Source organism: Syngnathus floridae, chromosome 6, assembly GCF_059516105.1.
Source record: "Syngnathus floridae isolate MCC-2025c chromosome 6, RoL_Sflo_1.0, whole genome shotgun sequence".
Lineage (NCBI taxonomy): Eukaryota > Metazoa > Chordata > Actinopteri > Syngnathiformes > Syngnathidae > Syngnathus > Syngnathus floridae.
Window position 1 is genome coordinate 16771039 of NC_142418.1, and position 24916 is coordinate 16795954.

Here is a 24916-nt window from a genome sequence, read left to right on the forward strand (position 1 = left end):
AATGTATTTTTGTCTCTGCTTGTCTACGTATTAACAGTAATTATATATTATATTATATTATATATTAATTCAGCCCGGCCAAACACAACTATGTCAGTGGTAGTCATGTAAAATATGTATTTTTTGGCTGAAGAATAGACGTGCACTTGACGGGACAGATTCAGACAGGCTGAATGTTTTTTTTTTCTTTTTTTTTTCTATTTTCTCAGCCAGCGTTTTTGCGCCTCCAGGTTCGCTGAGAGTTCGCACGATGTACGTATGACACATTGATCATGCTATGCCGCCATCACGCATGGCATGCTCGAATTCTCAGCAATTACGTCATTAGGTGTAGACTTCAAATGAGATCCATAGTATCCGTTGTGTCTTTATATGCTTTTGATTATGTTCTTAAAAAAAAATTGCACCCAAAATTTTTTAAGAGGTCAGGTCTTGTAAGGTGCACCACAGGTTTGGTGTGCGCAGGTGAAGCCAAGTATTGCACAGCACACCAAACCGGTTCTTCTGACATTGTCGAACATGTGTAGATGAGCCCGCCAACAAAGAAAACAAAAAACTATTCAAGCATATAAATCTTTTTTGTTTGTTTGATTTAACGACTCGCTATGTTCACAAGAAGAACTTGTTAGCGACCGATCGAATTGTTTGGCTGACATGAATAAATCATCACATATCGCTCTGATCGCTCTTTTATTTCTTCATTGTTCTCAATTAGCCTCACATTGTAGAATCAAAGCCGTTGTACACTCTCTGTTCAGAATTTGTGAGACTGTATATAAAATAATTCTCTATAACTATCTCTTTCTTTGTCCTCTTTTGTGCCTCTCCCAGCTGCAGTTAAGTCAATCCCCTAAACAACATTTTCTCTCGTCTTTGCAGGTGATGTTCAGGAATTTCCAAGTCGTCCGCAAGTGAGAAGAGGGCGTGCCGGAGTTGTTCAAACCTTTTAGTTGTGTGAGTCTCCTTTTTTTTCTGATTACTCGCTTGTTTAGCGCTGTGCACCGAACGCTGCGCTGTTCAATAGCCGCTTTCACTCTGCGGGCGTGTGGAGAAAATTGGGCCAGCAGGCACCGTGCCAGCAAGCTCTCAACACGGGGACCTCGACAGTGCACCTATTTAATGGACTCCCCCCCCCGCTACGCTAGTAATAAAGATTATATCAGGAGTCCGCCGGTAACACAAGCTGGCGTTAGCCCAGCGAGAAAAGTGCAGATGGCAGAGGTTGGAGAAAAGAGTGATCCTGCCATATGGCTAATCCTCCCGTTTAAGAATATTTATTAAGACCGGCCACGGCGGCCCGTGAGCGGTGTCAGCCGCAGGTCACCGAGTGGCCGTTTGGATTGCGGGCCGACGAGGCTCGGTGTTGGGTTTCGGGCGCTAATCTGCATCCGGCTGATGGGAGGAAGGAGGGGTGGGGGCTTTGATTTCAAAGAGTTTGATTTATACTCAAAATGTAATTGTTTTAAGGTTCTGAATGGATTTCGAGGAAAACTTTTTGAGTGCTGTTGCTAACCAAAACAGCAGCGTACAGTTGCCAACCAAAACAGCAGCAGCCCCGAGCCAAGCTTGTCACTGCTCTTTTGGATTTGTGTGGAATTTAACACCTGTCTTAAATGAGTTCCTTGGTCTTAGGTTATGTATAGACATCATCTTAAATGCCAATTAGCATTCCAAGCTACCATGTGGTCACACCACACTAAAATTGTTGATTTAAAACATAAGCGGCTCAATCGGGGATACAATTTGGAGTCGAGAAGAAATTCATCGTGTAAGACAATGTATCACTTGATGTGTAAAAACCGACAACAGTTGCATGCTCGTTTTTTTAAATTACCCTAAAATAACAGCATTTAAGTTCATCCTAAAACCGAGACCTGTTGATCCACTCCACATGTGACAGGAGGAGTGTTTTAAATGATAACGAGGATGCGGTTAAACAAGCGGGGATCATTTGAATAATGATTGACGTAACTGGATGATGTTTGTTCCTTGGCGTTTGGAGCACGATATGTAATTAAGCTCCGGCCGGACGCCCTACTTGTCTTTGAAGTGGCGTTCCGAGTCTTGATTGCAGCTTGCAAGCAGGAGTGTTCACTTACGTGCAGGCTCGCTTTAACTTCTTCGACGCCCCAAATGGCATTACGCCGTCCTTTCAACGGGTAGATGCAATTACGTGTCGTCGGCGAGATGACAGGAGCGTCCTAACGAAATCTCTGAGGTCACTGATTCTGCCGTAACAGCGGCGAGGATTCTCGTGGTTCCTCTTACTGACGATTTTCTCTGTCCTGGGATCCGTTGTCAGGTTGCCAGGCAAATGTGGATGTCTTGTAATTGGGCTGTAGTGGGGCAACCACGGTAGTGCCCCTTCAAACTCTGCCTAGCAACAAGAGGCAGTGCAAATATAATTTGATGTGTAAAAAAAAGTCTGTTGGTTTGCCTCGATATACCAACTGGATAGTTCACCCAACTAGTAGGATTATTTGTTGTAGAAGTCCACATTTGGTTTCAAACAATGTATGTGCGCCACAACATTTAGGATGCTAGCGCCATGTTTATGAGGTTAAGGGGCGCCATTGTCAGGTGATCTTCAAATGTTACAGATGTTCCCCAATTGCATGTTGACTTTAAACACATCAAAAGAAAAGTGGACATCCCGAGCTAACGAGCTAACTAGCTAATATGCGTGCTGAGGCTACCTGTTTGGCTTGCTAGCCATAATGATCTCCCTTAACCATCGCTCTACGCATTAGGTTGCAAGCAGCTGTGCTAATGAGCAGCACGGAACATCATTTAGCGTCATTTGAGGCGCGGCCGGACATTAGATCAGCTTTCGACTTTGGATGGTTGGCTAACTGATCCCATTTGGACGGCGGTGAGGAAAGGGAATTACTCGGCGGTGGGAAAAACCGGAGCCGCATTTTGCTGATGTGTAGCGAAGGCGTGAGAGTTGAACACAATTAATGTTGCTTCAAAATGTTTGCGTTTCAAAAAGGCCCGTGGGGAATATTCAGGCTGATTGTTTCCTCCATAAAACTGGCGAGTTTTTTTTTTAACACAAGCTGTGATGACTTTAAACAGTGAACAGGCTTCGCTACTTTTTACCTTCTTAAAATTAGAGTACCTTCATTTTGACCTCATTGTCACCTTGTTTTTAACGTCGAAGATTTCTTTGGAATTTTGTGATTTTTGCTCAAATTTCTTTTGACTCGCACTCGGCTCTCCATCCCCTACTTGGAAATAAATCATACCCATGGAGGCGAGCGCACGATCCCCGAGCCTTGTGGGCCTCCTCCCAAACCGCCCGAGCTCTCTCTGGAAGCGGGGGTCTGCTCCACATATCACTCCCACCGCCTCTCTTCTGTTTTTGCGGCGAGAAGAAAGGAAGCTGTCGGGCTGAGTCACTTTTTCCCCACTCGCGTGTCGTCTCCCCGAAGGAAACCGCAAGCGGCGTCTTCCTGGAGATGAGCGCTTTTGTCTGCTCCGGGCGGATCCTCTTCAGCTGAGGTCACGCATGGCCTCGGCGAGGACGGGATGGATCGATACCGTTTTTTTTATCCCATCTGGTGCGGTCGCCAATGAGGAATTTGGTCAAAAAGCGGATTTATTTCAGATCAAAGTAGTCGAGCGACCTTGCGTGACTTTTGAGTCACTCGTCATGTTTGCACTTTACTTGTTTGCCCTGAGTTACTACTCAGGTTTGAGGTCACGCATTAAAATTACTAAAAAAAAAAAAAACAGATCGTAGATTGACAACATTTAAGAAGAAGACGCCAGCCGGAGACATCAGAAGCATGTCTCACTCTGCATGTCTCGTCTAGACGGCGGCCATCATAAATATTTCCCGTCACTCTAATTGTGAAATATCGGAAAGATCGTATCGCATCACTTGTCTTTACATTATTGCAAAGGGACAGCTTCCCGTTTGCTCTTCTTGCTTGATGGGATTTAAGCCAGCTTTTAACAAAGCCTCTTCCTCCTCCTCTTGATCCCATTTCACTCTATTGTAGACTGTGACGCTCTCGTTTAACATCAACGAGGTGTCAAACGTTCGGCCGACGAATTCTAAACGACCTTGGGTCACACGTAAAATAAAAAATTCAAGTTGATTCCGCTGACTTTTGAAAGACGTGCGTGTATCAAGCGGCTCTTGCAGATCTCCCACATAGCGCAGGTGTACCTAATATAGTGACCAAGGCACGACAGCTCAGATTACACTCGTGCAGACTAGCACACTGTAATTAAAGACTTCAATCCCCTCCGGTTGACTTTCTTTGCGGGACGGGACTAATTGATGGTGACACACAACAAATGGAGGCGGGATTATGCGATTCACACCACACGTGAATGTGAGCACACAGACTAACTCACTTTCACACATTTTATTCTGGAACTGGACGAAAAGCACAGAGCCGCTCGCTTCTTCTTCTTCCAAGGCAGAGTAACAAATATTCTCAATCCTATAAAACATTTGGAAAACTAAAGTGCAGAGATTACCAGCATTCGCAATAACATACTTGAGTTGTAAATAGTTGCCCCGATTTGAGGGATTAGATTCGTGCTAATAACGAGCGCTCTGATTGGCCAGATTACGGAGCGGTTTGAAGCGAAACCATGAACAATGTCTATTAGCCGAGGCGCCGCTAATGCACAATGGACACCTTGTACGGTAAGAATAGAGCGGACGTGTGTGTGTGTTGTATTCACTCCATTTTTATGACCATGCTCCAAATTGTTTTTTTGAATTACGTTGACCTTGAATAAAAGTACCATCTGCACACATTACATATTTAAAACAGTCAATAATTGAGTTCCGAGTGTGCGCGGTCATGAGGAAATCCCGACAGCGCTTCCTCGGATCAGATCAGACGGGGAGGAACAAAGCTCATTGTCGGAGGAAAGGGACGGAAAAGTGCCACTGGGATTATCAAGGGAGCATCCAGTGAAATGACTTGTCACTCCTAATCTGAGATTAGCAGACTTTAGCACCTCGCGGGTGCGCTAAAAGCCACCTGTTTGGATCTTAATCCTTTTGTTGCATCAAACTTTTACGCCCTGGTTGAACACAATGGTCGTTGAGAGATATTTTGCTCACGCATTGTGCACTTTTTAAATTTAAAAAGTCTTTGTGCAATCTGTGGTTTTCCCTCATGCTATCCCGCCGTGCCGTCTTGTCCTTTCAGATCAACGTTTGCGGATTTGTGGATTGAGACTACCCAAAAAAAAAATGGAAATAAAAAGTAGATTGTATTCCTCTCAATTTAACAGAAATGATTTAATATTTGGTGATTTTTTTTTCTGCTTCAGTGCTGACAGAACGAGCGAGTGTGCTGATAGGTGAGACGAGGCGTCCATAGGGGCCAGTGTTCTTCAATGGCCGCCTTCAATGGCTCCCTGTGTACGCGTGAAGTCGATAAATGTATGCCGACTCTTGTGTTTGCGCTCGCCAGGGTGTGTTGCCCTGCCAGCAAAAACAAGGCGGGGTGTTGGTCAATACGTCCACTTCTGGACTGCGGTTTACAGTTGGCATAGTCGTCGGCGTTTACACCCACTGTACAAACATCGTGTTTATCTGTAGAAAAACACATTCCTTCGTTTGATTGATATTTTCCATCTCTGTACTAACGAAGGCAACAAACTCCAGTTCATGAGATGATGAGAGAGCGCCTTTATTGCACACGTGCACAATTGCGTATTTGTCGAGTGTGCTTTCTTTTGGGGCTAGATATCAAAAGATTAGTATTTCTTTTAATTTTGTGCAAAAAGAATTCATTGAGGAACCAAATATGAGCTATTTTAGCTATTTTATTAAAATATAATAAAAAATAAATAATATATATATAAAATATACGCACTATAAAGCGCACCGGATTATAAGGCCCACTTTCAACGAATGGCCCATTTTAAAACTTTGTCCATATATAAGATATATACATTTGGCACGCGGGCCGGACTTTGGACACGCCTGCTGCAGTGGCTCAATATTGGTCCATATATAAGGCGCACCTGATTATAAGGCGCACTGTCGGCTTTTGAGAACATTGGAGGTTTTTAGGTGCGCCTTATAGCGCGGAAAATACGGTAATTAAAAAATATTTAATAAAATATATATAATTGAAAAATATTTAAAACAAATATTAACTGGACTGTTAACTAACATCTAAAGAACATTTGGCAAACGTTTGTGACCCTGAATGAACCCTGAAAGACTCACACATATTTTCACCAGTATTTACACTTGTACAAAAATGACATTTTAAACCTCCACAAGGTCTTTGCCACTCTTCGGCATCAAAGAGGTGTTGCCGTTGAATGTTTCTATTTTGGGTGACAGCGGCGGAACGATGGCAGTGGTGGTCGAGGGGCGATCCCCAGGGGGGGGAAAAAACGGGCGTGTATGCGTGGGCATTCCTGAGGCCTGACCTCTGACAGCGCCCCCTCTAACAAGGCTCCTCACAGGCTTGAGACACACAAGGCCTATTATCTCTCTCTCGCTCCCTCTCTGTCTTTATTTGTCCAGTCCACACACTCAACTGCATTTAATTCGCACCTGGGTGTCGTCCCAAAGAAGCATGCTCGAAAAACGTTGAAGCATTAACATTCGAGGTGTTTCGACGTTGCGTGTGGTTGGATTAATTTCTTAAAATAATGCCGATACGTTATTTCCCAAGAGGCAAATCCAAATCAACCCGAACTGGGCTTCGTCATTTCTATTGACACTTAGGCCAGTGAAAATTTTTCAAACATGACTCCAAAGATTTGCTGTACGGGTAGCAAAGCTGTTTTGTTTCATTTCTAATTTGCATGATTTCCTCGGAGGGAATTCAAGTGCGGCGTTGGATGGAAAGCCAGCAGGTGGTCTTTTGTTTTGTTCATTCTTCTAGCTGAGAGGGGAAAACAATTCTTGGAAAAGAAAGTCCTCCGGTTCCCGTTTGTTTGCCTCCGGAATCTTCCTCTTGGGCTCCACGTGGCCGAAAGGGACCTGGCGGCTCAATGCTGCGTTTTGTGTGCTTACTTTATTTCTGGGAGGGAGGGGGGGGGGTACTCCTCATCTGTCACAGGTTTCCCTTCGTCCCGCCGCCCACAATGGGCGATTGTTTGTCGCCAGGTCCCCCCCCACCTCACCCAACCCCTCAGGAAAGATCGGACCACTCTTTCCTACCAAATATCGAGCCTGTTTTTTGTGTTAAGTTTAATAAGCCGACAACATTGTTGAATATTAATTGAAAAACTATTTTATCCTTATAAGGCCTCCCCTCTCCATTCCCAGAATGATGTCTTCCATGCGAGCATCGCCTCCGTTTCACGCAGCGCCCGAGGGAGAGGGGGCGCTCGGCTGCAGCAACACCAACGCGGCCTGGCTGGACGACCACGGCCCCAAGGAGACGCCGTCACCTTCCCCGCCCGAGCAGCCGCAGCCAATCAGAGAGAAGCGAGCAGACGGCGACTCTTGGGACAATGTTGCGTTGGCTGCGATGGTGAGAGAGGGAACACGGCTCATGAAACACGCATGAAACGTGCGCGAGAGGCGAGATCTCTTGCATAGTCATAGACACACACACACTCACACACACACACACACATGAACTGTATTCGTGTGCTGCAGGCACTGCTGAAGGCAGCCCAGTGAGGGTCCTCCTCTGGAGACTTTTGACGCTTTACTCCGTGTGTGTGTGTTTCAAAATCAGAATCTTAAAAGTTAACAAAAGGTCAAAATAAAAACTTTGAACGGGTGAAAAAACAAACATAAGTTAAAATGAAATTTGACTATTCTAGACAAATAAACCAACTATTAAAAGTCTAACTAATTTTTTTTTTTTTTATAAAAACAATAAATGTCCGAAATGTACGAACACGAAATAGATGACAAGCTGAGCTTTTTTTTTTTTTCCCTTCTCAGGACACGGAGTGCCCAAATAAAGGCTCCTCTGTCATCTACTCGTACCGGGCCAGCTCCACCTCGCCGCCAAAGCCGGACGAGTCTTGCCGGGATCGCGGCGAGCAGATGGCGACGGGCGCCAGCTTGGCCTTGGGGACCCCGGAGCGCCGCAAGGGGAGCCTGGCGGACGTGGTGGACACGCTGAAGCAGAAGAAGCTGGTGGAGATGACCAAGACAGAACAAGACGGTAGGTGTCCGAGCTGAGGATGCTCGTCTGTGATTGGTCGGAATTGACCCCGCCTCTCATTAATACATTAGGATACTAATTGCTGTCACTGCGCTTTCTTAACTTAAGGAATTAATTTTGTTTCATGACAAAACTCGTGTGCGTGTGTGTGTGTACATTCCGAAACGACTTTGTCTTCTGCACCAGCAAGTTTCTTTTTGAACTCGCCAAATTACAACGACTCTGGCTGGTTTGATGCCGATATCAATCAGTGCAAATGCAGCTTGTTTCTTTTTTTCACGCCTGTCTGATGTGAAACGCTCGCACGGAGAAGCGTCGGAGTCTCCCGGCATGCCCGGGCCTGCCCTCGGACGCGCGCGGAACGCCATCCACGAAGCCTGTCACGGCGCCACGTAGTAATCTGGATATCACAGCGCCGCTTGATCTCTCTTTGACTTTGCCACTGATGCGCTAAACGCGACGGCCTCGGGCGTTATCCAGCATGAAGTCTTTTTACTTGAAAGATGGCCGCCCGGCATTCTTACGTTCTTCCCGTCACGTCGCAAGATATGAACTTGTGTTCTCGATGTCGCAGTTTGCATGTCTTCCTGTCGTACCAATTTTGCTGCCGTAATGTTGTTGCCCTGCTTGCAGACTGTCAGGTTCCTCATCATGAGTTTTTTCTCAATTAATCGATTTTCGAAAGCTTAAAGCGTCATTCAGTGCCTGGAAAGCGATGACCAGCAAGCTGCCAAGCTTTTCTCTCATTAGTTGGTCAATGACTTGGCTCAATGTGTCTTTGTTATTGATCAGTGAGGCTTTAGATGTCAATTCCTTGGAGTGAAAGGCCTTCCTGGTGAACAGGTTCTCGCGCAGGAGCTGTTTTTTTTTCCGTCAGATGATTGACAGCTGGACAATGGTTTCCTCCCGCTTCCCCCTCGCTGGAAAGGGCCCGCCCTCATTAGTTAAAGCCATCAAACACAACGTGACCCGTGCTCGCTTAGCTCGGAACGAGAATGTGGGCGACGTCCCTGTTAGCAAGCACGCTAATGAACACAATGCGGTGGATTTTGCTCCTTAAAAGTGGCATCAAGTGCTCGTTAAGGTGGCGCGGTCTCGCTGTATCGCCGCACAGCGGGAAAGACATCCTTTATGAAAAGATCGAAAAGGTGAATTTCAGCTCCACTCACATTTCCGCATTAGATTGAATTTCCAATTGATCTTTTATATCTTTCGTAGACTTACAGAAACATGAAAAAGATGTATTTTTCTATTAATAAAAAAAAAAAATATATATATATATATATGTTTTTAACCTTAGGGCATTTTTTCAACTGAGTTAATTTAGCAACTAAACATTTGAAGAGAAATGTCATAATTTCTTTTAGCAAAAATTCTTGCAATAAATACAAAAAATAAAACTTTTTTTACCAAAACAATTTGGAAATGTTGTACCTACCACATAATCTGACCATTTTACAAAATAAATAATATTTATAAATAAATCAATTTACTATATACTTTTCTATTTTACCCAAAAACTGAAATTGAAAACTTATTTATTCACTGAATAAAATGTTCAGGCATGACATGAGATCGGATCGGCGGCGCCGCGGAAGTCACGCAGGTTAGCATTGTCCCCGCCCCCTCACGCCAGCTCAGCCTTAGCTAAGTAACCACAGCTTGTAGGAATTTAAAGCAAAACGTCAAATGTTGTCTCGTATCATGACGGACGCTGGACTCATGATTTTTTCATGAGCGCCGAGCACGCACTGTGTTGACGTGCACGATGATGCCGTGTGACACTCGCACGCATCAATAATCGGCGAAGGGTCAACTCTGGCTGTTATTCAAAGCAAGACATTTTTTTTTTCAAATGGGCCGTGCAGAAGATTAGGATTCACATCCAAATTCAAATAAAAAAAAAAGTCGCCCCTCCTTCCCAGGAGTGTGCCCACGTTGACCCCTGTGCATGTGTGGGGGGGCTTATGGATCCAACGAGCCAGGTGTAAGACGTTGTGATGACAGCTTAACAGCCCAGTTGGGCCGGGCCCGAGAGCTAAGCTCATTGGCTAATTAACAAGGTCTTGGCTCGGGGGCACCGTGTTTGCCTTGACTCCGCCAGATTGCCACTTTGAGCTGAGTGTGTGCGAGTGTGTGTGTGTGTTGAGATTAGCATTGTGACTTAACTGTAACAGCCTGACGACATATTAGCAGCAGTAAGCATTTGCTCTTTGGGGGGGGGGGGGAGATACGATAACAAAAATGTAAAGCGAGTCTGGTAACCCCGACTGATGCACGTATCTTGATAAAATGCGCCCCTTGTGACTCCCCCCCTCCCTCTGTGACCCAAATCAGAGGTACTCCCAGCGGGCTCGGGGCCCAAAACAACGCATGTATTGTCTAAAGCACACACGTGTGAGTGTGTGTGTGCGTGCGTGCGGTTTCATGTATCAAGACTAAAGTGGAACCAGAAGCAGGGTTCTTGAACGGTTGAGGTTTTCAGCAGCGTGCTTAGTACAAAGAAGCAATTTTGCACCCTGACAGCATAAGACGCTCTCATCTTTAAAATAGACAAACAATTTGGATGATTCATAGCGTGCATGTTATTGGAATGTTTGCCTTTTGTGTTTCAAAGCATTTTTGCACCCCGCTTAGACGAAACAATGGAAGAATCCGTTTTTCTGTTTTTTAAATATTTTTTTTTTTGCTCACAATACAAACATATTCTCTGTGTATTGAGTCAATATTTGTTTCTCATTGTGACACATCCTTAAATAAAATATTTTAATATATAGTTAAAAATAGTTCATATTTTATATATTTTTCAGAGTTCATATTTTAATTAATCTATACGATATAGTAAAATAAACATTTCAAAATACAAAAATTAGGATTGTATGCTCTTGCAAATAAAAAAAAATTAGAGAAAAGTTTTACATAGGGCAAAAATGTATTATACTACCGTTGAGGGCCCCCCCCCCCCCCCCCCCCCCCCCCACACACACACATACACTGATGTTTCAACTCTGCTGTATGTTTGCCTGTGTGTGTTTTTGCGACCGGCGAGAGTGGGTGTCGTGTGACCGATGAAAATAGTGTGTGTGTGAAATAGACACCGTGCCTATACACAGCCGGGCAAACCGCTTTGCACTATAATGGTTTTACAACACTGATGTACTGTGTGTGTGTTTTTGTGTGTCTGTGTGCGTGTACAATTAAAGGTCCGAGCTGTACAGTGGTATCCTATGATCAGTTTGTATGTGGGCGTGAGCGTGTGTGCTGATGTTTGGACATATGTTGACTTTGATTTGACACAGACATCAGCGGTGCAGGACAGCTGTGAGGACAGCTGCTCACACACGCCACTTCTCCTCCTCCTCCTCCTGCTCCTCTCTTTCCTCCCTTCTTCTTGTTTGCCGCTCGCTTCCTGTTTTATCTTCTTGACTTTCACTTGCTTCTGTGTGATAAACAATGCCAGTTTTCTGATACGGCACACATTTTGCTGGTTCTCTGTGTGAAAAAGTGGAAATGCCGGGAAGAGCGGTGTGAACATGTGGCATGGACTTCTCCAGCCCTGACGCAATGCTGGGTTCCGTGTGAAAGGCAAACGGTGGATGAATGAAATTTTGCTGAATCTCTGTGTGAAACTTAAATCCAGTGGCGGCTAGTCAATAGAGGCTTAGCTAACTCACCTTCAATAAAGCAGAGAAATGAAATAACCAAAAACTGAGCAAGATCCTCCACTCGCTCAACACTTCTCAGCCACCTCTCTCTTCCTCCACTTGACGAAGAGACGTCGGGGAATTTTCATACAGGCCACCTTTCTAAACAGCACTTGATCCCGACAGATAAAGATCCATGTAGGGGAAAGAAAACACGGCCTTCCTCTTCGTACGTTGTGTTTACCGCCATGGGAGGTATCATAAATTGTGCACACAAGTTGCGTTTTCCTGCTTAAGTGCATCTATAAATTGTGTGCAAACGCGGCCCGGCGTCATCATGCAGTTCCTCGGGAACGCTCGACGAGTCGGTTTGCGCGATAAATCCCGTCGAAATGAGTTGATTTCATACGTCACCGTCTGCTGCTCAATTTGGTAAAATGGCTTGTTTAGTCCCACTGGCATACTTACTCATACTCCTAAAACTGCTGTCTTGAAAGGAACCCAAACTGGGTGAAATATTAGCGAACCCAGCGTTGGGTCCGAAAAGGTTCGAATCAGTTTTTGTGATTGGTGAATTGTGTTGAGGTTTTCACCCAGCATCAGGATTTGGATTCAACAAGGGGTCTGATTTTATTATTTGTCGCCTGACGCTTCTCGATCTTCATCTCGAGCCCTCGTGATTTTGACAATGAAGCTCCTCCCAATAGACTCGACGTGCGCCACCCCAACGAGTGCGGCCTTTTGTCGCCATCCGGCCGCCACAAGCGAGCTATTGTTGCCCGATGTCGCCTTTCCAAATCAGTCCAGCCCTCGGGGGCCGCGTTGTTACAATGTGTGTGTATGTTTCTTGAGACTGAGATTTTTTTTTTTTGAGGGGGGGTGCTATTTAAAAGATGCTTTTGCTAACTCTGATCGTTGTCAACATCATATTAATAATCATGATCATTGATCATTTTGGGGAAGCCAGCAACCACATAATAAAAGCCACATTTTATTTAACTTGTCCTGACTACAAAGGAATTTGGCCATGCCTAACTTTTAAATCAAATCTCATATTATCATCCCAACCGCTTTCCACGACCATCGAAGCTCACCCGCTCTGCCGTTCGCTGGCTTTTCAGAATCGACGTGCATGGAGAGTCTCCTCTCCAAAGACTGGAAGGAGCGCGTGGACCGCCTGGACGCCACCGAGCTGCTGGGCGACGTCAAAGGTCGGTAGAGTCTGTCGATGTATCTTTGTCTGTGTCTAAATAGAGACTCTCCAATAATGTCTGTTCTTGGGAAAACAAGGCAGGTGGTATGTAAACTAAGAGCGCGGTGTAAATCAAACGGCTAATAAAAGCGCAAACACGCTGTCGGTCTTCTCCTTCATGTGAATACTTGGAGCGTGATTGCGCTCCCGGATGCATTAGGGTTGACTGGAAAGTGTATACAATGTAAATGTGGCGCTGATGAAGAGGCGGTGACGTCCATAAACATATTTTCCCGCATGACAAATACCGGAAAAGTGCGCCGTCATGTTGAGATTTTGCAACATGAGCGAGTAGATGCATGTGAAAAATGGATTGCAGATTTTTGAGCAAGTTTTGCAACAACGAAACCATAATTTTACTAAAGTATAGATTAGAAAAAAGAGTATATTTATTTTTTAAGTCATTAAAATTTTTCTAAACGTATACATATGTATTTATATATATATATGTTCAAAATAAATTTGGAAAAATATGTTTATAAAAATGTGAAAAATGGATTACAGATTTTGAGCAAGTTTTGCAACAACGAAACCATAATTTTACTAAAGTATAGATTAGAAAAAAGAGTATAGTTATTTTTTAAGTCATTAAAATTTTTCTAAACGTATACATATGTATATATATGTTCAAAATAAATTTGGAAAAATATGTTTATAAAAATGTAAAAAAACATATTCGGATGTATATATGTTCAAAATAATTTTGGAAAAAATATGTTTATAAAAATGTAAAAAAAAATGTTTTTAAAACATTCGTATGCATATATGTTTAGAAATATATTTTAAACATATATATCTAAATATTTATTTAGATTTATTTGTATTGGGTAAACGTTATAGTGACAATATAGTGACAACTTGTTTATTCTTTTTGGCCCTTGAGGCTCAGTGTCTTTCAGTCCTTATCAGCATTCTCTATTCTCGTGACGCTAAAACGATGAATGCTGATTATGCAGTCTACAGTATGTATGCACAGAGGGCGTGTCTGGTCTGTGTTTGAACATAATAATGAACAAAGACCAATGTCAAACATTTGCAAAACAAACACACGGAACATTTACTTGTGTTTTACTGAGAATTGAACTGCCTATGAACAGACGAGTCAATATTGACCTGGCGCTACTTTCAGGTTTTACATGAATGAAAATGATGAGGGGAAAAAAAAACACAATGCTTACTGTCTCAGTTGGCTTCACACACCATTCCACCATTATTGATCAATCAATCTACCCATCCTCAATCCAGCCAACCAATCAGATGTTCACACATCACGTTAGCACGACTACCTGAATCGAAACTAGAAGGAAAAAAAAATGTGATTGTCAGGACAGACTCACTCTGGTTTGGTGTTCCAATCCTAACTTGGAGGAGCTGGATCGAGAAGACGATGAGAACCCGGCCGGCTTGTTTGCTTCCCATAGAAAAGAGCAAAGAGCCTCGAAAACAAAGACACAAACAGGGGAGAATGTTGCCTTTGATACGGGGCTGCTATGGGCTAATTCCGTGAGTGTGTGTATGTGTGTGTGTGTTTTGGGGGGCATATTCGGCTGGGGGGGGGGCCCACAAAAGGGGGACTACAATGGAGACTTTGTTAGTATGCAGGTAATGTCGGGGCCACCCTTCAGTCTCCCCACATGGCCCCAGGGCAGGACCTTGTACACACACACACACACACTACAACCAAACATCAACACACAAATCGCGCTTGTTTTTCCGACACACACAGCCGTCAAACTCCTCCAACAAACTTTATTTGCAATTGTGGACAAATCCACTTGTGGCAAAGCAAGCTGGTTCTTCAATTAAAATGAAAAAACTTATTATAGTGTGTTGAGAAATTTTGTGGACCACCATTTTGAAACAAGTGCATCACCACTGGAAAACAAAACTGCTATTTCATCAGCAATTTTTATGTAACCTTCTGCTTACACGGCCAAGTATGTGACGAAAGTATGTGACAAAAGCTTGTAAAAGCAAGTGGCTTTAATTGTTGTGGGAGCGCAGACGTAACGTGACAAATGCTGGCTCGGCGTGTGCGGGCATGACTAATAAGCAGCCCGATTTTCTCCACGGCGTGAAGAAGAACTTTGTATTGTTACAAGTTTGCCGTGACATTGGATGAAGCGGTCTTTTGAGTTGAAAGTAAAGAGCACTCAAAGCTACATTCAGTGGAAATTCTCATTAGTTTTAAAAATGAATAATTTGAGGTGGGGCTTTCATAAATTCCTCAACAAGGTTGAAAAGAAAAATATGCACGACTTGAACTGAGTGGGAAGTGAGTCACACGTTTGTGACATTTGAAATATCTTCCCACGCATTTTTCTTTACATTTAAAAACTTTTTTTTCCACCAAAGCAAATGATCCATCTCGAGAAATTATCCAAAACTTCTATGAATGGTCTTTCAAGTGTAAAAAGAACTGTATTTTAGACATGTCTTTTGTTTTTTTGTGCTCGCAGGGACGGCCGAGTCTCTGGAGGAGAAGGAACGCCAACTATCGGCAATGATTAGCCAGTTGATCAGCTTGAGGGAGCAACTTCTGTGCGCCCATGACGAGCAGAAGAAGATGGCTGCCTCGCAGCTGGAAAAGCAACGGCAGCAGATGGAGCTTGCCCGGCAACAGCAGGAACAGGTACAGTAAATATCTGCTCTATGTGTTAAAACATGTTTACATTGATGTTAATTTCCATTTGTTTGTCTCTGCTGTTTTTTAAAATCATGTTAGCATTAAGCTGGCTTGTTTAAATACATTGTGTTTTGCAAAGCGGGTAAAAAACTGTATTTTTTATGGTCTCACTATATTACAGGTTCAACCCTTGGGCCCGTTGACGAGCAAATAAAACTTTTTGATCGTAAAATGGAAAAGTTACAGGTGTCACCTTCCTGTCTGTGTTAATGCGTTATTAGCTGAAAAGCATCATTAGCACATCAGCCCAAAGTGAAAAGTGTTTACAGGTGTCACACTTAATAAACAATTAGCACGTGGCTATTATGACCAAAGCGGTAAAGTCGCCCCTCGTTAGCACCGACGGCGTTAGCGTCTGGTCAGCGTATGACAGGCTGCGTATTTGGCCGGGCGCCCGTCACAATTACATTCCAGAGCTCGCCGGCGGACAAAGGAAGGAAAGATGGCGGGAGAAGAAAAGATAGCTTTTCACATCCAGCAGTCATCCGGCTGTTGAGACATGATAGGCTGCTAACGCCCTGCAGACAAAACGTGCCTTTAATGAAATATGACATGTGCGCAAATGGGTTGCCGCCTTCCATTCGGCGGGCCTGTAATTACGTCGCGGAATAAATATACCGAACGAGCCGTCTCGGAGGCAGCGGTTTCGCTTTTTATTCCTCGTCAGGTGCTTCACCTTCGGCGATGGAGCTGTGATGTTTGAAGCAAAACAAACTGAGAAGGGGGTGTCGACGGATGTGCGTTAAGGCTAGCTCAGTAAAATGCATCGAGTTGTGACATGCCAGACGGGTTCAGACACGTCCACTTTTGACAAAACTAAAAATAGAGAAAATCTACCTAATGGTATCAACAAAAGAAAAAGAAACTGAACTATTGGAAGAATAGGAAAGTACCTAGCTTTCCATGCCACCATTATCTAGCGGTTCATTTTAGTTAATTGCAATGGACAGGTTGACATGTCAATCATTAAATCAACACATTTTTTTTTTTTTAAATCCAAAAGTGAAACTTGCCTCTTCAAATCTAACAAAGTCGAACACGTGTTTGCAGATAGCCAGACAACAACAGCAGCTTCTGCAGCAACAACACAAGATCAACATTCTCCAACAGCAGATTCAGGTGAGTTGGTGAATGCCTGACATCTTCTAGTTCCATTTGGAAGGTCGTTTTGACAATGTTCCCATATTTCCTCCTAACAAAGAAATTCCAATATAATATTCATCGCAAAAAGGCTGCACGAGTGTGTGGAAAGGTTTTACGTTGCTATAAAAGGTTTCATGTTGCCAGGTTTAGCTTTAGTTAGAATTATCGCTTGGTGAATAAAATATTTTTAAAATACATTTTAAATATTGAAATATTGAAATATTTATTTCATACATAGTCATTTTAAATATGGAAATATTTATTATGGCATCACTGTACAGCTGCAGCAAAAACAATCATTTTACTTTTTACTATACTTGGTGACCTTTTTTTTTTAAAAAAAAATATTTTTTATTTAAATCTTCCACTTGACAAATATGCTGTATGTACATAAAAGAAAAGCCACATACTAAAATTAAATGAAACAAAGCATTTTGAAAAAAAAAAAAACTAACGCTAGATACTCACTGCATCTCACACACACACACACAAACACACACACACACGCCTCCTGTCATTAATTCCTCGCCCTCTGTCCTTCTTTCAAACACGTCCATTGTCCTTCCCATCGATTGGCGTGTTGTTGGGCGCCGGTAATAACACGGCTTGCCTTTTATTCTCCGTGCGAAGAGGTGCGCCTCTTTGGCCGCACACGCACGGGTGTTCGGTGACCCCGTAATTGCGGCGTTCACGCCGGGTCGCTCACCCTCGCATTGATCACCCCGGCAGCGATCGATGCCCCCACCCGTCCTCCCACTCATCCTTGTTCTTCTTTTCATTCCTGTGCTTTCTTCTCTCACTTTCTAACAACACCTTTTATCCAGCACAATCAGCTGTGAGGGGAAGCTGTGATTTCTGATTTTTCCTGAATGTAACACATGACTTTATTATTCGGATAATATCGAGGGAAAACTCCAATTCTAAACTCCGTGGCCAAATGTAAAAACTTTGGGATGATAAATAATGTTTCCGGTTGAGATGGAAGCGGATCAGCCGCCCCCCCACCGGCGACCGGGCCCTGGACCGTAGCCATGACGACGGACGGAGCTCCTGGCGTCGGGCCAACACGTGCCATTGTTTCCTCATTGGCGCACTTTGCGGCACGTTGAAGCAATTCCGGCCTGGCGTGAAACAAGCGGTCCAGCTGAGATCTCCATAATCACACGCTGCTATGCTTTCAGGAGCGGTTTGTTGAAACCAGCTCCGGTTGCAGAGCTTCACAGCATGGACCGGCATCCCAGTTATTGCCCCCCCGCGGTTCGGCGGCCCTAATGAAGTCCAACGTGAGCTTTATTAAGGTTCAAGGGGGCGGGGTCCTCGTGGCAAAACGAAGTTAAAAAACACAAGAGCTCGTTAACTACATCACACCGTAAGGAGCTGGCATGAGAGATCCAAAGGAGGCGGTCCGTAGGGGGGTTGATAGCCCTGGAGATGACAGCGGGTCGAGATTGTCCAACGAGGTCGCCGCTTTGATCAAATAAACAGACAGAAATGGAGGCCCAGCATAAACTGAGAAGCTTTTGTTCACAGTTGGAGCTTCTTTCTCCACCAGCAACATCTCACAGCGTTCATTTACACAACGCCGCTCACTCCTACTCTCCGTCGATATTTTCGACCTAATGAATGGTCGTGGACCATGTCTGCAAATTTCGGAATTCTTCGCAATCGTCCGCTCTTTGCCAGAGCGAGACATGATCGGTTAGAAGCAGTGCTTTGGTGCCATCAAAAGAATGACGTTGACGTGTTTCCAGCTTGTGCTGCTCTTTTGTCGTAGATAAGCAGACACAGTAGAATGGCGGCCATGTTGGCAGGGGCGACTGTCCCATTAAAAAAAATGGAGAAGATGGACATTAGCTTAGCATCACTATTAGCTAGCAGCTCAAAAATAGTGTGTCCAATCTACTAAACGTTTTTAGGGATGTTTTTCGAATGGATAACCTCTTCCCCCAATTAGTCTGGTCATTTTTTTTCCATTGTATTCGACCAAATACTATATTTAGCCAAAGAAAAGTTGCATTTGGCTAATACTATTTTTTCTGGAATTTGCTACTTGATGCCATTGAAATTATAGCTTTACGCTAACATTCATGCTAGGTTCCCCCATGATAATGGAATCCAAACTCTATATTTATCCATCAAGAGCTTAGTGAAAATCTCAAAAGGCCTCTCTTTCTTTTGCTACTAAAACGCTCCGTTTGTTCAGCTGGTCTGCTTCCACTTATCAAATCCAGACATCCTCTCGACCAAATTCTCTGCAGAGATGACCACGCGCTACTGTTTGTGCTCCCTGCAGACAGACTTTGCGTGCAGTTTGTCGGGGGAACAAAAGGAACATTATAAAAAAAAATACTTTATGACTAATTTTATACAATATTGGTCCTGCTCGCAATCGTCGGTTTTCTTGTGAACGGCCCATTTCGTGTTTTCTACTCATGACTTGCCAGCCAGGCTGTGCTAAGATCATTTCATTTTCAAGCCAGACTTATTCATTGTCAAGAAGCAGAGCTTCACTGTTATTGGATGCATAGATGGCGCTGTTATTGAAAAACCCTTCAGTATGGACTCAGTATGTGTGTGTGTGTCGGGGGGTTGTGATCATTGGCTCAATTTGAACAAGACACAACAGCCCCCCCCTCAGAAAAAAAAACCTGTTGATTTTAACACGGCTGCCAAAAGCTGGTGTCTTACTGCTTCCTGCATATTTTCTTCTCTTCTCTTAACACATCTCTTAACAAGTGTTGCAAAAAGCAGCTTCCCAACTTGTGCGAGTTCAGAGGCATGTTTTTTCCCGTAAAATTGTGTGTGCGTGTGTTTGTGTGTGCTGTAGAGTTCAAAGTGACCAGGCTTCCTGTCATGTGGTTTTAAATGGTGTGGAGAGCCAGTGGGGGGATGTCCATGGGTTAAAGAAATACTTCCGAAGGCCCCCTTTTCTTATAGATATGGTTACAGACACACACACACACACACACTTCCACTCGCTTTCTATTGAACCAGGCTTGAAAGTCCGCACAGCGACAATAAGTTTGCCTATAGACGAAAGTACGCAAAGTATAAAGCTTTTTTTTTTTTTTTTTTTTGGGCGAGGTCTCACCTTTTATTCTAATGATAATGTCCTTGTGTCAAGCGTTAACACACTTCTGGGCAGCCTTCATTTTCCTTTAATGTTCTCTTAAATAAATCCTTGACCTTTTGTTAGCAAAGTAGTCCCTAAATGGATTTTCCCACCGAACTTGCACTTAAGATATTCATTATTATCATTCATTGTTATATATATGTGTGTGTGTTGTTAGCAATGCTCGCATGTTGGCTGACAGGCGTGCGTCTTTGTTAAGGCCGTCCCCGTAATGGCTCTCATATGTGGCCCATTTCCCTTCAGGACCCACAAAGGCGCTCGGGCCCCGACCGCAGTGCGCCGGCCCAAGCTAACGGGGCTAATTAATGACTGCAAAGCCACACTCCTCCTCCTCCTCCTCCTCTTCTTCTTCATTTATAGCTCTTGTGCAAGCGCTTTCCTCCGCTTCCATCTTTAGGTTGTTGTTTATGTATTGTTCTATTATTATGGTCAGACCTCACTTCATATTTTCAACGTGATGTGTTATTTGAATCACTATAGAAACCTATAAACATCATTTTGGGGTTACTGTTTGCCGTGACTCACAATTGAAACGCTTCCTGTCACGTGCAGAAGTCCTTAAAGGAAGAAGAAGAAAAAAAATATAATGAAAACGCATGATGCAATCAATTTTCTAACCAAGATTTATTTTATTTATGAGAGCAATATAATACCACAACACACGCGTAAGATGACTTAGTTGAGTTTTGTGTTTTCGGGCATGTTGTCAAAGTTCACCGCCATGTTCCAATGACTAACTTATGTTACGATGACTATGCCATGACTAAGGTTCTCATGTTTAAGTGTCGTCCAACTGTCTCGTTTACAAAAATGACCTAAAAATTGCCTCTTTCAAGAAAGAAACTTTTGTGGGTCCACATGCCAACCAAATTTTAATATCTATAAATTAAACTGACTTCAGAGGCTGAATTTTTCAAATATTCTAGTTTATTTCTGAAAACAATGCTGGGTGACCCTGAAATGGTGTTAAAAACAAAATGGCGTGTGTTTTTACAAGCTTGGTATCTTAAAAGTTTTTTTTGTGGTTCAACTCATGACAAACATTGCTACAAATTGTCATTCGCTGAGTGGAACCAGCATTTCCTAAAGATGCTGCCACCTGCTGGTCGGGAACTTTCCCAACTCACGTAGTTGACGGCAGTTATCGTTTGACGTCAAATGACGTCGATGGTACTCCTTGTCGAGATTACCGTCGACATCAGTTGCCATCGAAAGCGTCCAAAAAGTCAAGTGACTTTCTGTTGCTCGGATTTTTGGCACAAAATGGCCGTTTCGATGTATGCAAACGTTTTGAAATGGTCTGTTTGAAAAGGCCTGAAGTGTATTGTTCATTGCAAACAGATCTGGCAACCGACCAGTCACATGACTCACTCAAAAATTCCAATTCACTTTGTTACTTCGCCCGATTGGTCGCCATGGAGACGTCACCATCCTCGTTGCCCCCGCGCACAAGACGACTATTAATAGTGTGTCAGCGTATGTACACGTGTGTGTAGTGGGGAAGGGGCCCTTGTGTTTTCTTAGGGGCCGGGCAGGGCCGGGACCCTCGGCACCTTGTGGGTAAAAGGAGATCTTTGTGTGTTTGTGCTCCCAGTCAGTCCCAGCGTTCCCAGAGGAGCACAATGAATGGAGGCTTTTTTTTTGGGGGGGGGGGGGGTCCACTCTACAATGAACCCACCTCCTTTAATGCTCCCCGCCATCTACATGCGGGTTAACGTTAAGCTTGAAGACTTTTTTGCATTAAACTTTATTATAAAATATGTCATGATTTAATTATGTATGATTATTGTATTTTTTGTTTTGTTCAGAAAGTTATACCGAATATGTTCATAATAATTTCCATATTTGTTCTAATTTATTTAAATTTTATATGATTATTTATTTCAAAATTTCCAATATTTATCTATTCACCTTTGTGTATTTTTTTGGTTTATTAGTACTTACTTTTAGAACAGTATCTTTTTTATTATTATTATTATTTTCCCAAAACCTATTCCTAAATTTTCCCTATCAGGATATTTTTAAGTGAGGGCAACGGTCTTATTGATTTGAGAATAATAATCATATTTTCTCTCACACACACACACACACACACAAGGTAAACCACTCGAATTCCCGCAGGCACACCTTTCTTTTCTTCCATCATAATTTCTATAGAAACAATATTTTTATTTTGAGGAAACAGTGCGTAACATTTACAAAGTTTTGCAAGTAACATCTCTCTCTTCTCTCTCTCTCTTTGTCTTTGTCCATGCACGCTGATGTCTCTCGACCACCTCTCAGGTCCAAGGTCACATGCCGCCCCTCATGATCCCTGTGTTCCCTCACGACCAGCGATCATTGGCGGCTGCTGCAGCCGCCGCGCAGCAAGGCTTCCTCTTCCCACCGGGCATGTCGTACAAGCCAGGTACACACACTCACACACACACACTCACACACACACACACATAGAACAATGTGGGGATGAATGTGGAGGAAATAAATGTTTTCTGGATAAACAATCTGTCTCTCTGACAAAGACAGCTCTTATCAGCGGCACCTCCCACACTGTCCCACACACACATACACACACACGCACGTACTGGGAACTCAGTCTACGTTAATGAGGTGTGTCAGGTGAGGAATGTTCTGGAAACGAGCGGAGAGATTTACAAGGCGCTCAACAATACATTGGACACAGCCCAGGCTGGAATGTCATGTCTCTTTTCTTTTTACTGCGTGCTGAAAGCTGCACAAAACATCTGCAGTGTGGGGCATGTCACAAACACACACTCGCACACACAGGTAGGCACAGACATGTTTCACACATAAAAACAATTTAAAGCGTATTTAAGAAAAAAAAACAACCACACAAAGTTCACTCTTGAACGCCTGAAATCGTTAAAGCAGCCTCGAAACTGTTGGGCAATTTTGGATCCGAATGTGCTGCCCAATAAGAGAAAGCGATAAAAAAAACATTCTCATTGTAACTTGATGGGCACACTATTCAGGTACCGTATTTTCCGCACTATAAGGCGCACCTAAAAACCTCCAATGTTCTCAAAAGCCGACAGTGCGCCTTATAATCAGGTGCGCCTTATATATGGACCAATATTGAGCCACTACAGCAGGCGTGTCCAAAGTCCGGCCCGCGGGCCAAATGTATATATCTTATATATGGACAAAGTTTTAAAATGGGCCATTCATTGAAGGTGCGCCTTATATATGGACAAACTTTTAAAATGAGCCATTCATTGAAGGTGCTCCTTATAATCCGGTCTGCCTTATAGTGCGAAAAATACGGTACATGCCAGTTTGATAATATGCTCATCGTAATTGATGACTCACATAATAATGACTCACATGACCTCAAAAAAACAACAGCAGTCAATTATAGTATTAGGTGCACATATAACTATGTACACTATCCAAGTATACACGGGCTCGACAACACACAAAGGTGCACACAAAAGTATAGTCACACATTCTTCCTCGCGCTCCTCCAGGTGTTCCACCAAAATTTCCTCCTACATGAGCACACTTGTCTCAAGAGAGGCAAACATTATTATTAGACTTGTTTTTTTTTTTTTTTTAAGGGTAAGGTTGCTTGTTAAAAAGCTATTATTGGCTGGAACAAAGGCTCGGACATGGAAAGCCTTTTAAAAATCCAACCTCGGGAGAATGGAGTGGAAGTGGAAAGTGTATGCAATTGAGCAGGATATGAATATAAACATGAAGCCGCTGTGTGCTCTCTACAGGTGACAACTACCCCATGCAGTTCATTCCTTCCACAATGGCGGCGGCCGCGGCGTCGGGGCTCAGTCCACTTCAGCTACAGGTGACACACTCTTTCTAATTAAGTGAGCTGTCAACATTTCAACCCAAACATAAAGTTAAAATGAATAAAACTTTGGAATTTTTATCATAATAATCATAATAATAATAACAATAATTTTTGACATAATTTCATGCAAGTAAAATTGGTATTGTAAGGAACTTCAAAGATTTTTGAATCATTTATCGATCTTTACGATGATGCTAATCGGAGATGGCTTGGTGCATTTTTCTGTTCGACAATGCTCGGCAGTAGGAAAAAAATAAAAACCCCATCAAAAAACATAAATGGCTTTACTGCCTTGACCTCGGCATCACATAAAAGCTGGTTTACTTTGATGGAATAAGTGACGCTTTCTTTTCTTTACATCCTCGTTGAAAGAAAGAGCATACAAAGCAAACAAAAGCAGCCTTTCGGAAAAAGAAAACATTCCTTGAACACAAGTGTCGAGAGACGAAGCATTGAAGCCGCTGTTTTCTGTAGAGGAAGAATCATCGGCCCGATAAACAAAACTCCAAACGCGTCCTTTAGTTCAAGTGGTGCGATACGGTATTTCGCCCTCAGAATTAAGCCCCTCCCCTAAAAGAAAACTTAAATTGACACAATGATAGCAGTAAGAATGAAAAGGCCAGTTAGTTGCCTAAATAGAAATGACCAGAATCATGACAATGATAAGAATTAAAGGTGATTGAGGTGCTCGGCGTGTTTCAAAACATATTCTTTTGTGCGTGTGCCAGCAAGCTCGGGGAGCCACGCGAGCGAACGAGCGCTCTTTTATCGTCCGCCCGCCCATCAGACAAAAGCGTCTGGTTGCGATGAATCTCAGCACAAGGAATTCCGGCCCTCCCCGAAAGCGTAACACCTGGACGGGCAATTCATCATACTCTTTACTGCCGCTTGACACCTGTGTTTCGAGAATAGCACTTAGCGCTAATGGTTATCGGGGCGTCTATTTGCAAAAAAGACTTTGTGCATTCTTATTGCTTGAGGTGGCATTGTTGTCGTGTACCGGGGGTCTCGTTAGCCGCTATTGACACAGCACAGTGAAAGCGTCAGCCGAGTCGAAAACCTGAATGAGAGAGGAAAACGTTTCATCAGAGGCGAGGAGGGAGTTTGTTTAC

At 43.3% G+C, this 24916-nt stretch overlaps 1 protein-coding gene across 3 annotated transcripts in view; it reads left to right on the top strand.

Moving 5' to 3' along the window:
• LOC148396938 (transcription factor SOX-6-like) overlaps positions 1-24916 on the top strand; it is a 49884-nt gene that overhangs the window by 10514 nt on the left and 14454 nt on the right. For 2 of the 3 annotated variants that reach the window (XM_088379309.1, XM_088379311.1), the window contains exons 2-9: positions 880-954; positions 7268-7475; positions 7898-8123; positions 12889-12978; positions 15479-15651; positions 16756-16824; positions 22265-22388; positions 23719-23798. In XM_088379309.1, the coding sequence (XP_088235435.1) occupies positions 7269-7475; positions 7898-8123; positions 12889-12978; positions 15479-15651; positions 16756-16824; positions 22265-22388; positions 23719-23798 (969 nt within the window). In that variant the 5' untranslated portion in view covers positions 880-954; position 7268. Of the gene's footprint in view, positions 1-879; positions 955-7246; positions 7476-7897; positions 8124-12888; positions 12979-15478; positions 15652-16755; positions 16825-22264; positions 22389-23718; positions 23799-24916 lie in introns of all 3 variants that reach the window. The other variant, XM_088379310.1, reaches the window with a different exon arrangement.